The sequence below is a fragment of the Bos mutus genome, chromosome 14, assembly GCF_027580195.1.
Source record: "Bos mutus isolate GX-2022 chromosome 14, NWIPB_WYAK_1.1, whole genome shotgun sequence".
Lineage (NCBI taxonomy): Eukaryota > Metazoa > Chordata > Mammalia > Artiodactyla > Bovidae > Bos > Bos mutus.
In genome coordinates, this window is record NC_091630.1 from 1,028,035 (window position 1) to 1,041,967 (window position 13,933).

Consider the following 13,933-nt stretch of genomic DNA (forward strand, 5'->3'; position numbering starts at 1 on the left):
TCTGTTTATGGCTTTCATCCAGTGGGAGATAAGGCCAAGTGCCCACTGAACAGGTGCTCAGCGGGAAAGACCCTGCAGTGCAGGAGGTGTGGGCGTGACCCCTGGGCCGGGAAGACCCCCTGGAGGAGGGCATGGCAGCCTCTCGAGGTATTCCAGTCTGGAGAATCCCCCTGGAGGAGGGCATGGCAGCCTCTCGAGGTATTCCAGTCTGGAGAATCCCCTGGAGGAGGGCATGGCAGCCTCCTCGAGCTATTCCAGTCTGGAGAATCCCCATGGACAGAGGAGCCTGGTGGGCTGTCCCCACAGAGAGTGGGACACGGCTGAGCTACTAAGCCTACCTATTGAAAGTCCCCTGGCATTTAGAGGATGTAACGGTGAACCACACAAATGCTCCCCTCCTTCATTGAGCTTATGTTGTCATGTACTCTGAAGTGAGGAGGAGCAGTGTTATATTTTGAGGAATTAATCTTGACTCGTTTTAAACATCTTGAATTTCTGTCAGATTATAAAGCTTGTTGAATCCATTCAAATTTTTGCCAGATAGATAATAATTATTTTTTCAGTTCTACCTGTATTCTTTACATTTGTATCAGGAAATTGTAGTGGCTTTGGTATTCTAAAATTAATGAAGGATGTGATAGTCATAATAAGCACACAGCATTGGTGAATAGACTGTTAATAGACACATATGCCACTGTGCTTGTTGTTCACTCAGTCGTGTCCGACTCTTTGCGACCCCATGGACAGCAGCATCCAGGCCTCCCTGTCCATCACCAACTCCCGGAGCTTACTCAAACTCATGACCATCGAGTCAGTGATGCCATCCAACCATCTCTTCCTCTCTCATCCCCTTCTCCTCCTCAGTCTTTCTCAGCACCAGAGTCTTTTCCAGTGAGTCAGCTCTTTGCATCAGGTGGCCAAAGTGTTGGAGCGTTAGCATCAGTCCTTTCAGTGAATATTCAGGGTTGAATTCCTTTGGGTTTGACTGGTTTGGCCTTCTTAGACAAGTTTTTGTCTTGGGCAATAAATCTACAGTTAACTTGGCTAAAAAGCATTCCTGTGATTTATGTAAGATGATATAATGCTTACAAACAAGTGGTGCCAAGTATTTAAGAAAACATTTGGTGAAATACGTGTCTTATTGTTAAGCCTGGCTTTCTCTCTTCTTTCCCCTCTCCCCAGGAGAAATCTCAATTACTTTTCCAATGCTTATGCGGCTGCGGTTAGTGCTGTGGATCCTGACGCAGGGAATGGGGAGCTGTGCATTAAGGTTCCGTCAGAGTTGTGGAAACACGTCGATGGTAAAATATCAAGAACATATTGACTGTACAGTTAAATTATGTTGGTTTCAGTAACTAAAAGCTTTTCATGAAAGTTTATGGTATTTAAATTATAATCAGCTGAGATTCACAGGAGTTGAAGGTTTTTTCCTTAAAGATAACTGGCTAATAGGAAAACAGCAATCAACAAAAAGCAGCTCATTTCAATGTAGTTTTTAAAGTGAAAGTTATTTTAAAAAACAAATGGATGGAATACTTTGTCAAGATTTCAGAACTCATATGATATTAAGTCAGTTTAGAATTACAGAGTTTTGTAAAAGGAAGGATCCTAGAAAATCATCTTATTCAGTTTCTTCCTTTCGCAGAAAAGCAATCTGAAGTCTAAAGACAGTAAGTGACCTGCTGAATGTGACTGATGAGGAGAGGAGCCAAGGCTAGAACCTGGGGTTTCTAACACCCACTCTGCACACTTGTATTATTTCTAATTCTTTCTTTTCCTGTATAAAGTTACAGCTATTTTAATTATTATACATCTCTGCCTACCTTTATTTTGCTGTATAAAATTAAAATAAGGAAGTAAAGTACTTTGTTTTTGCCTTTTGGGGATAGTGTGTGTGTGTGTAGTGGGGGGAGGAGTTTATTTTTTAGAGATATGGCCTAATTTAGGGGAAAGGCATGGAAGGCCATCATTGTATATTCAGGGGTTGGAAGAAGTCCATATTGTTGTCATGTTGGGGGAAATGAAAAGAAACATTTTTTTTTAATCTTGTGAATGATGGATATGTGTATGTGTGTGTGTTCAGTCGTGTCCGACTCTTTACAACCCATGGACGGAAGCCCACCAGGCTCCTCTGTCTGGGATTTTCCAGACAAGAGTACTGGAGTGAGTTGCCTGTTTCCTCCTCCAGGGGATCTTCCCGACCCAAGGACTGAACCCGAGTCTTCTGTGTCTCCTGCACTGGCAGGCGGATTCTTTACCACTATGCCACCTAGGAAGCAGCCTTGGGAATGCAGTGCATATTTATTGCTTAGAAATAAAGCGTAATGAATAATGCTGCATAATGTCAGTTCTTGGGTGATCCTTCCCACCTACCCCACTCCCTGCTCCCACTCCTCAAAAGTCACAAGCAGGATTAGCAGGATATGTGGGAGCCTAGTAAGTGAACAGACTTGAAAAGTAAGTTTTGAATGGGGTCTGGAAGGCCGTCAGTGTCCTAGGTGGTCGTTTTGAACTTTTTTTTTTGGCAGTATAGCACTGCCAGAAATGTTGAGAGGAGAATATGGTATGATCTGTGTTTTGAGAGCCCACAGCTAGCAGTGAGTAGAATTGAGTGGAGATAAGGACACCAATCCCTGGGGGCTCAGCTGGTGAAGAACCCGCCTGCAATGCGGGAGACCTGGGTTCAGTCCCTGGGTTGGGAAGATCCCCTGGAGAAGGGAATGGCTACCCACTCCAGGATTCTGGCCTGGAGAATTCCGTGGACTGTAGTCCCTGGGGCTGCACAGAGTCGGACAGGCCTGAGCGACTTCACGCTTGCTCTAAGGACACCAGGAGAAGCAGGTTGCTGAGCTCCTGCAGGCAGAGATGGTAGCAGCCTGCATGGGGTTAGACAGTGTGGTGTTTTTAGGTAAAACTCAAGCTTTGATTCCCACTTTCTGTTCAGTGTAAGTCTTTACCCTTATTATGTCGACTGCTGTTACCTAATATATATTTATATGTCTGTGTATGTATTTATTTGTTGCAGAGTTAAAGGTCCTAAAGATACACATCAATTTTTCTTTGGATCAGCCAAAAGGAGGTCTGCATTTTGTGGTACCCAGTGTAGAGGGAAGCATGGCAGAGAGAGGTGCTCATGTGTTCTCTTGTGGGTATCAAAATTCCACAAGGTAGATTACCCATTCTTATGTATCACAGTTGATTGCATGTTTTCAATTGTATTTTTCTCTATACGTGTGTGTATGCAGTACAGGTATTCCATGTCGGATGAGAAGTGTGAACCCGGGCCGCAGCCGCTTTCCCCTGCTGGATCTTGCCCCTTTGATGGCTCTTCCTCAGCCCTGTCCTCCCTCCGCTCCTCTTCAAGTCTGCTCTTCTAAAGTCATCTCAGTTCTTTTATTCTTTAAACTTTTGTATTGAAGTAAAACAACATACAGAAAATTAATGAATTGTAAATAGAAAGCTTGGTACCTTTTCAGACTGAACATATTCCTGTAATTCACACTCACACCGAGAAGAACGGTAGCGTTATTAGCACTACAGTCCCCACGCCTACCCACTTCCACTCACTGCTTCTCCTGATGGCCTGAGAAATAACCTCCATCCTGAGCTCCAAAATGCCATAGACTAGTTGCACCTGGTTTTGAACTTCAGTAGTGGAAGCACACGTATGTGCTCTGCATACCCGCCTTTCTTGTGCAACTGTGGAGTGAGATGCGCCTGCATTGTTCCACCCAACTGTAGTGCATTCTCGGAGCTCGGTAGTTAACCACGCTATTGAAATATTCTGTTTTTTCCTCAGACTGTTAACTCCTCCAAGCCAGGGATATTGTCTTATCCTTTTTATTTCAGTAACAAGTTCAGACCCTGGAACACAGTAAAACCTGATCTGAGTAGAACATTGACTAGAAATTTAATGTCTGGCTTTATCAGTGCTGTTTAAATTTATACAGTGCATCACATATTCCAGAGAAGCAGTTTCCTGATGTATGGGATGGATTCTGAATATTGTATTTTTTAAAACTTGATTGTAAGCATTTTTCGTTCCCAAAAATGAATGCTACATAAAAACTGAATATATAAGTAAAATTATTTTTAATTAAAAAATCAGAAACTCAGACTTAGTTACTTCTTTTTGGGGTTTAAACTGGAGGTACCACATGATGTATTTTATTAATATTGCCAAGTAATGTTTGGAGACAGGGCTGTATCTTAAATCACATTCTTTTAGGTTGCTCAGTAGAAAGCATTAGTGTGCAGAGATCTAAAAAAAAATTTTTGTATGCATTCTGTAAATGTTAAAATAACTTCTATGTGGGAGGAACAATGTAGGTTACATTTTCAACATTTTCTGTACTGTTGATCTTTGTTCTAGATTTTGGTTCCCATGTGTTGATTCATACTCTGAATTATGTACATGGAAGTTAGAGTTTACAGTGGATGCCGCCATGGTGGCGGTTTCCAATGGAGATTTGGTGGAGACTGTGTATACCCATGACATGAGGAAAAAGACCTTCCATTACATGCTTACCATTCCAACATCTGCATCAAACATCTCCTTGGCCATTGGACCTTTTGAAATCCTCGTAGATCCATATATGCATGAGGTAAACTGGGGCTTCTTGCTCCCTTCTCTCCTACTCTTTCAAGCCTGATCAGGGGAACATGAATAAAATACCAAGTTTTTCTTAATTCTTTTTTCAGCTACGACAGCTCTCACTAGAGAGAAAGGTTTTTTAATCTGAAATGTGTAATGACAATAAACTCTTCATAAATTTTCGTATTTTTTTCATCAGAGGGCTTAGTGTTCCAAAAGAGCTTCAAGTAACTTGGTTAGTTACTTGGTTAATATTGGTTTATTTCTATAACTGATTTTTTATGGAACTTCTTTGAGTTTATGAATGTTCTAGTTCCCTCTCCAGAACCTGAAATATTGCAGTTTCAGAATTAAAAAGCAAGATTTATTCTAACTTCAGCAAATGTAGAGGGAAGAGAAAGGTTAAGGCAGGCAGGATTGGAGCCTGGGTCAGTGAGCTCACTGAGGTTTCCTGCAGTTCCCTCCACATGTCTGATCCTAAATTAGGGACCAGTTGATAAGCCCTGTCGTGCTGTTAGGCCTCCTTAAACATCACGTTTCTGTTGGGTATAAAGTGGTTCGTTGGTTATTGACCCTCGTAGTCTCCGTGTAGGTTTAAAGTAACATTTGAATGAATCCCTTAATTCACAAGGTTTATAAAATCACTCATGGAAAATATTCAAGATATTTTATGAATGGTTTGCTTTTGGTGTCTTAACAATGACTCTTAAAAGTATTCACTGCTAAGATGCAGTGAATTTTACCATTTTTGGTAAATGATCAACTTTAAAATCAAAATTTGATTAGTACCTGGTTCATATTTTGGAAGAATTTTTCATTTCCCACTGAACCATTGGAAGGGAAAAACATAAATGTCAGTCAAGAAATATTTTTCTTGAATACTTAAAGCCAGTGACTTAGTCTTTCCCTCTTAAATAAAGTTTCTCCTGTATTAGTAGATTTGCTATCCTGTAGCTTTGTTTAAAAGCGAGTCTTTTTTGATGAATAGTGTTTTCTCTTTTGTTTGTGCACCAATAAGAGTGCTCGTCACAGTGCAGTTTGGGCCCTGACACTAGTAATCCACACACGCTTGTCCTTCACTTATGGTCGTCTCTAGTCTGTTCTTTCATAATGTTGCTAGAAGAGTAGTTTTTTATTGTATGTTAGAAGCTTTCCTTGCCTCCACATCCTGCAGTCATCAGATCTCTTTAGCATGGCTTTCAAGAGGATCTAGAATTTGACCCTAATAGTCCTTTCTAGCTTTTTCCTCATTTCTTTTCTATTTATGTTTGTTCAACATAGTTTACTTATATTTTTTTCAACCAAACCATATTTTGTCCTGTCTTTGACTCCATTTGCAATGTCCTCTTTTTCTGTCCATACCTGTCAAACTTTTGTCCAGTTCAAAAAGATTAGCTGAGATCTAGTCTTCTTCATAAAGCCTTTCTGGAGCATTTTGGTCAGAGTGCCTACATGCTCAGTTGCTCAGTCTTGTCCAGTTGTTTGCGACCCCATGGTCTGTAGCCCACCAGGCTCCTCTGTCCGTGGGAGTCCCTTGGCGAGAATCCTGGAGTGGGTTGCCGTGCCCTCCTCCAGGGGGTCTTTCTGATCCAGGGAGCAAACCCCCGTCTCCTGCGCTGGCAGGCCTTCTTTAGCCCCGCGCCACCTGGGAAGCCTGCTGGTCAGAGTGATGACGTCGCCTTTGACGTGACTCTTACGGCACAAAGTCATAGCAAGGGGCAGTGCAGCAGTAGGTGGTGTATGCGTGTTTGTGTCCAAAGTGGGATGTAGTGGAAGGAAGTCTGAATTATTATCTCTGTTGCTGGCATTTCTTATCTCCTCACTACCAGTAAGCCTTCCCTGCAGCCTTCATATTGTTCTTTGTATGTGCTGACGATGGTCAGCTTTTAATTATGTAAGATAGTACTGTGATGTGCAGTATTCACTAGGTTAGATTTATGAGTAAAAGGCAAGTTTATAGTAAGTCTTAGAAGTTTAGATTATTTTTGTTTTGTATGCATATGTAGGAGAAACTTTTAATTTGTAACCAAAGTTATATTTTCATTGGATCTAACCTAAGCATTTCATAGACATAAAATCTATCATGAATATTCTGATGCATTGAATATTTCATAAACATAATAACAGTAGTCACTACTTTCATACCAGTGTTTTATCTCAGTGCCATGGATTTGTTGTAAAAATGAGGGGAGGGGAGGGACTTAAATGCGGCCTCATTTATAATCGAGATATTGAGGAAGTTTGAGATGTAAGCTGACTCCTGTCTAACGGTCCTCCCTGCTTTTGTTCTAGGTCACTCATTTCTGTTTACCGCAGCTTCTTCCACTGCTCAAACATACCACATCATATCTTCATGAAGTTTTTGAATTTTATGAAGAGATTCTTACATGTCGATACCCATATTCCTGTTTTAAGACTGTGTTCATTGATGAAGCTTATGTTGAAGTGGCTGCGTATGCTTCCATGAGCATTTTTAGGTCTGTATCCAAATCTGAAATGACTAAATTAGGTTCATGATGTGAAGGTTATTGTGATCATTTTTAAGATGCATTTTGAACTTTTTCCCTTCAGTTTAGCTATGAATGGCTTTGTAGAAATTCTGTGTTTTCAAAATGTTTAAATGTAGAAAAGCATAAAGAAAATTTCAAAATAGCCCAAGAGAGTCAATATATTATCTTTATCCAGAATTATCTGCTACTAATACTTTATGTATTTGTTTTAGTCTCTTTTCTGCTTATGCACTTAAACAAATATACAAAGTACTATATGGATATTTAGTGGAGTTTTTGTCCTAGCACCATATAAAAATTTACTAATATCATCAGAAATTTGTATGTAAAAAAATGAGGAAAAAACTTTATTTTCTTTTTTCTCTTACCCACTTTATCTCCCTCCCTTCTTTTATTCCTTGAAAAGTTCACAGTTTGGAAGTTTTATGTCTCAGGATCGGTAATTTTTTTTTCTGCATCTATTTTCTCTTCTGTAAAATGGACATAGTAGTAGTGTTCGTGCATTCTTCAGAGTGGTTAGAAGATCTGATGGGTCAGGGTATTTGAAAGTAAATATTATAGGACAAAAGTTAATAGTATTATTAGGAAAAGATTTTTGAAATTAGAAGACCCCCCTTGTAAAATTACTAGTCTCTGATGAACATATCAATTTCTGATTGCTGCTGCAACTGCCTAGCCCCCAAAAAGAATATTCATATTTTTCATGGAAATTGGCGGGGAACATTACAGCCCGTACTTCAAACAAAAGTTACTAAAATATGGATTTCAGCTAAAATTTGAAAAGATGTGAAAGCTCTTGGGGAGAGTATTCTGTTTTTTCTCTGTTATATCTTAGTTGAATTCCATCATTTTAAAAGTGTGATTATTTTATTTTGATTGAATAGTTATTTATTTCTTGGTTATAATTAGCTGTCTGCTCTTTGAAATTCCAGCACGAATCTGCTGCACAGTGCTATGATTATAGATGAGACACCTTTGACCAGAAGGTGTTTAGCCCAGTCTTTGGCCCAGCAGTTTTTTGGATGTTTCATATCCAGAATGTCTTGGTGAGTAATTTCAAAGTTTACAACTCCTGAGAAGAATCAGAAAAGTTTATTTTTATTTTCTTTGCCTGCAGCATAAGTTGAACTTTGTTCTAACCGCAGATAATTAACAGACACTATTCTGTATATGTTTAAAGGAAAAAAATGAGTATAAATTTTATCCTAAATTTTTGGCCATTTCCTCAATATGTTAGTATAATCAGTTCTGTAATTTTCAATAAGGTAAGAATTTTGATAGTAGCAGTTCCTTAAAGAATTGAATACATACTGTGGATACAAGGACTTGAGTGTGCAGAGAACAGCGGTTAGGGTCTGATGCCGGCCTCAGTGCCCTAGCTGTTCCTATGGTGAAGCAGTGACCCTCCACAGTGCTGACAGTGCTGTAGGGGTTCCTGTGAGTGCCTGGTTTTGAACTAATTTACTTGAAAAATGTGAGAAATAAAATACTTTTTGTTTTCTTTCTGATTAACCTGAGGTAAATTTGAAGAAACAGACAAATTCCCTTAAGATTATAACCTACGATTATAACATATATTGATAGTATATAAGTCTTGATTTCTTTTTGTTTTTTCTTTCTGGAGGGTGAAGGACAGAGGGTAAGGCCTCTTAATTTATTATTTCCTAAGACACATAGTTTCGCTAAAGAATAGTCTCTGAAACATGTAGGCAGAATATTTGAATGAATGAATAGATAAACATGAATATATACCTGAATGAACAGTGTCATTGTCTTTCCTCTTAAGAAACTAAGAAATAAGTGATTAAACTTCAGGTCTTAGGGTGCCACTATAATTATGCGCGGAGCTGGCAATGCTGGAGTGTGGGCGTTGCAGAGCTGAGCCGTGTGGTCCTGGCTGTGTGCCTGTGGTTGCCCAGAAGTGGGCGGTGTGGGTGGGCCTGGGGGAGGAGTTCTGCCAGAGGGAGCCCAGAGCAGGAGCCCCGAGACACACGGGGGCAGCCAGAGGGAGTGGGGGACCAAACAGTTTCAGGACTTTTATCTTCTTTAAACAGGCAGAGAAGTACTTGCTATGCTTGCTCTGTTACCCTCTTTGGCCTTATCGGAAGAATTCTTATTATTAAAATAATAAAATTTATTATATTTTATTTATATTAAAATAAATAATATATTGTTATTTGGCTTTTTGCTTAGGTCTGATGAATGGGTATTGAAAGGAATTTCTGGTTATATTTATGGTCTTTGGATGAAAAAAACTTTTGGTGTTAATGAATACCGCCACTGGATTAAAGAGGTAAAAGCAGCTGGATCCATTTATCTACATAGAAGTCAATAAGACATGTTCGTGTTCTCCAGATTTTCCTTTATTTTTAGTAACTATAAAATACTTACTGTTAATTGAAAGCCCCTGATTTTTTCTGAAAAAAATGAGAATCGTTTTATAGAGACTTATCTATTTTATCTAGTTTCTGTTGCTATTGTTGGCCTCCAAAGACTTTTGCTAAGAATGAGAATAAGTAAGCTCCTTAAACATCAATTCAGCTATTAGATATATTCCTGCTCCTCACAGTAATTATTTTTAATGTAGTTCTGTGGCATTAATGTAATTTCTCAGGGCTTCCTAGGTGGTGCCAGAGGTAAAGAATCCTCTTGCCAGTGCAGGAGACACAAGCGATGCAGGTTCAATCCCTGGGTCGTCAGGAAGATCCCCTGAAGTAGAGAATGGCAGCCCAGTCCAGTATCCTTGCCTGGAAAATTCCTTGGACAGAGGAGCCGTACTTTCTAAATTTGTTTAGACTTAGAACCCAGATTCTGGAGCCAGTTTGCTTTCACTTTTATTCACTCCCAAGCTTTATGATTCGGGCTAATCTCTCCAAGCCTCTTGTATCAGGAGAGTAAGCAGTGGCAGCGCCCACACTGCGGGCAGGGCCTGGAGACACCCACGTGCAGTGCCCGCAGCACCCGGGTCGGAGGAGTACGCCCCGTACGCCGCCTAGTCCTGCAGGGCATTCAAGTTCTCTGTTGTTTCTGCATCTTTTCCCATTATTTAAAGATTTTGGCCAAACCAAAAAATCGATTGTATTTTGCCCAGCCCATTCTGTTCATATGTGTTTAATTATCCTGCTTATCTTCTCCCTTCTCAGTTGGAAAAAGTTTAGCCTTTAATACCCTCATTAGATGGGCCCTTTTTATTCTCCCTCTTTTCTCATTTTATGTACCTTGGTCATCTAAACCTGAACTCCAGTAAGTGAAAAAGTAATTGTCAAAACTCAAACACTGAGAATTAAGAAACAATCCATGTATCTACAACTGGACAAGTCCATTTTTGAGTTCAGAAACTGTTAATCAAGGGGGAAATGTGACATACAGCATTTATGGTATTCCAGGTACTGTTACAAACATTTTATAAGTAATAACCATCTTAAACTCCTAACTACTCTGTCATTATTTGCATTTTACAGAGAAGGAAACTGAGGCCCAGCGGACTTGCTTGGCTAAGGTTGCATAGCTAGCGAGCAGTAGATCCAGGCTCCAGACCTGGCCTTTCACTGCTTCACTGGTTTTTGCCACTTCTCTGTCCTGCTTGTGTGCTCTCTGAACCAGTCGTGGATTTTCAGCACAGTTATGGTGTCTTTCTTTTCCACTGAAACTTTTTTTTTTTCATTTTGACCTGTGTCATATTAGAGAAAAATAGAGTTTTAAAATTATAGATTCCTGATATAATTTTATCCCTATCCGTTTTTACTTGCTTAAATCCTCCACCAGAAGCAAAATACAGAGAAGGAAGAGAGAAACTTGGAGAACGGGTCAGAGAGGTTGGGAAGAGCCACTAGGAAATGTGACTGGGCTGCCGGCCGCCCTGCAGTCCCACAGGAGACATGGCTATGTGGCTCCGTCTCAGCCAGCTGTGCAGTCTGCCTCGTTTATGAGAACACAACTACTCTCCAGATACATTTCATTTACTTTCGGAAATTTACGTTCTGATTCCAGGAAATTAGAAATCACAGTTTAGGTCTAAAGTTTAATATGGGAAATAATTTTCATTGGCCTCTGTTTTTACATCCTTAGGAGCTGGACAAAATAGTGGCGTATGAACTAAAAACTGGTGGAGTTTTATTACATCCTATGTTTGGTGGAGGAAAAGAGAAGGATAAGTATGTTTATTGTTCAGAGATGATATTACAAACCTTGCTTTATGAGATTAGTCTTAGAATCACTTTTGTGCATAATGAGGCCCATACAGGCCACAGAAGTAGTCTATCCTGAGACCACAGATACCAGTAATATTCTCATTACTCCTTTCATTACTGTTGCATGAGGTGGCTGTAGATGGATTTAAACATTTAAAAAAACCTTTACATTAAAAAAAGAATTTTAAAAAGACAGTGCTTTTTTTTTCATGTTAATTTCCTAATGCTAATATTAATATATCATACTGTTCTCATAGAAATTTAAAAATATTGGAACAAGCATTTTGCTTATGTATCACTGATTAATTTTTTAAGTCTAAGTAGGTGGTTTCATCATCAACACAGCCTGCCTATACCTGTTTATCTAAATGGCCAACTATCTAGACATTTATTTACTCTTCCCTTTTATTTCCTTCTCTTGTTTCTGTTTCTTAAGTCACTGTAAAGGAAATAGCCATTTATAGCGACATAATGGTGCTAGCAGGAATTCTTCTTTGTCCTAGGATCCATGAGTTCACTAACAGAATATGAACTGAATTGGATGGGAAATTTTTTCTGTATTTTTACTATTAACTGGAATTTTATGTTTCCTTTAATTATAAATGTAGATAACAGTGCTGTGACTTTGCCAATGTAGAAATCATGAATGTCATCCTATCACATTTTAATTGTTAGCAGATATCTTGAGATATGTTTTACTCTCAATACGTTAAAATTGCAACAGTAGGCCACTGCTGCTGCTAAGTCACTTCCTAGATCTTGCTATTTGATGCGTTAGTAAACTAGCACATATATTGGTGATGTCATAGTTTTAAAAAATATTTTGATAGCTGTTTCTCATTATAGTTGGTTTCCTTTGTAAACTTGTATATTTTCTGTGCGTTTACAAGCAGTTTTTCTCTTGTGGTCTGTAGGATTGATGAGGCTACCCAAGTGTCTAAAAGTACAACAAAGGCTAAGCGACTGGAATTTGTTCTCCAGGAGTCTTTTCTTTCGTTGAAGCATGGTCACGGAGATAAGATTAAGTCAGTGGGAAGGCATAGGAGTTTGGAGTTAGACAAACTTGGATTTTTATAGTTACTGATTTTTGTGAGCTAAAAAAATTATATAGCCTTTCTAAGTGTGTGTGTATTTTAATGTGTCAAACAGTGGTGATCTGCCTTAATCATAAGGGTCACTTGAGATAAAGCTTTAAGCATAGTGTGCACTCATCCGAATAGTAGTTCCTTTCACTTTGTTCTCTTGACCGCCTGCTATCTGGCAGCTTCCTGGCTGTAATTAGAGCCTTCCCATTGTGTGCAAGTATTATTTACACTGAATGTTTTTACGTTGTTTTGCCTGTTTATTTAGTTCTGTCTGTATGTTTGATTTTCAAAATTTATGTGTAAAAATAGCAGATGAATGCATGTTCTTTGAGGAGATGCAAAACAGTACAATTTAGAAGCTTGTGGAATAAAAAGGAAAAGATCTTGTTTAGCCCTCTTTTACCACGTCTCACTCCTACCACTTCCTCTCCTTGGAGATAACCATGATTATAAATTTGGTATATTGTCTTCCAGACCTCTTTTTTTTTTTGGCTTTTGTGTGTATATGGCAGTCACGAAATACACTTTAAGTATGCGTGTTACTGTACGCTCCTCTTTTTAAGAAGTCAGTTGTGTCTGTATCCTGGCGAGCAGTCCGCAGCTGTACACGAGCTTTGTTGTTGTTGCTCAGTGGGGTAGTTGTGTCCGACTCTTTGCGATCCTGTGTGCTACACACCAGGCTCCATGGGGTTCTCCAAGGCAAGAATCCTGGAGTGGGTTGCCATTTCCTTCTCCAGTGGATCTTCTGGACCAGGGATTGAACCCACTTTTCCTGCATTGGCAGGTGGATTTTCTACCACTGAGCCACCTGGGAAGCCATACATGAATTTACTTTGTTCTGTTTGCATGCTGTATGTACTATTCCATTATACCTTGGAGTTTATGTAACCCTTTTCATATTGCTATGCATAAGCTCAGAAGTAATAAGTTTAAAGGTAATTTTTCAAATATCAATTTAACAAATATTTTAAATTTCAATATGCTGTATTTTTTAAGGAAGTGTAATGACTCCCTGGTGGCTCAGATGATAAAGCGTCTGCCTGCAATGCGGGAGACCTGGGTTTGATCCCTGGGTTGGGAAGATCCTCTGGAGAAGGAAATGGCAACCCCTCCAGTGTTCTTGCCTGGAGAATCCCATGGACGGAAGAGCCTAGTGGGCTACAGTCCATGGGGTCGCAAAGAGTCGGACACGACTGAGCGACTTCACTTCACTTCTTTCACTTTAAATGACTATTCTTACATATTGATTGTGAGACAATAACTTGGTAACACTAATTTTGAAGGGTAATTTGTTGGTACCAATCGAAATTCTAAAATGGGTTCAATTTCTGTTATCATATAGAAATTATTCTTCTAGATATTTGCCATAGAGAAGTACTTCCATATGTATTAAAAGTTAGTCACTGTAGCAGTATTTGAAATAGTAAAAAAGTGTAAACACTTCAGATTTTCATGTATGTCATAAGTCTTTCTGCTGACTGTGCCTTTCGTTTACTGATAATCTCTTTCATCATGTTAGAATTTTTCATTTTTACATGGTCAATCTGGTCTTTA

The 13,933-nt window shown here is 39.2% G+C and overlaps 1 protein-coding gene across 8 annotated transcripts in view; it reads left to right on the top strand.

Annotated features, from left to right (window-relative positions):
- The window catches only part of TAF2 (TATA-box binding protein associated factor 2), a 104,320-nt gene that overhangs the window by 22,719 nt on the left and 67,668 nt on the right, over positions 1 to 13,933 (top strand). For all 8 annotated transcript variants that reach the window (XM_070382873.1, XM_070382870.1, XM_070382872.1 and 5 more), the window contains 7 exons: positions 1,183 to 1,301; positions 3,026 to 3,167; positions 4,373 to 4,604; positions 6,887 to 7,071; positions 8,037 to 8,150; positions 9,298 to 9,397; positions 11,173 to 11,258. In XM_070382873.1, coding sequence (XP_070238974.1) covers positions 1,183 to 1,301; positions 3,026 to 3,167; positions 4,373 to 4,604; positions 6,887 to 7,071; positions 8,037 to 8,150; positions 9,298 to 9,397; positions 11,173 to 11,258 — 978 coding nt within the window. The remainder of the gene's footprint in view (positions 1 to 1,182; positions 1,302 to 3,025; positions 3,168 to 4,372; positions 4,605 to 6,886; positions 7,072 to 8,036; positions 8,151 to 9,297; positions 9,398 to 11,172; positions 11,259 to 13,933) is intronic.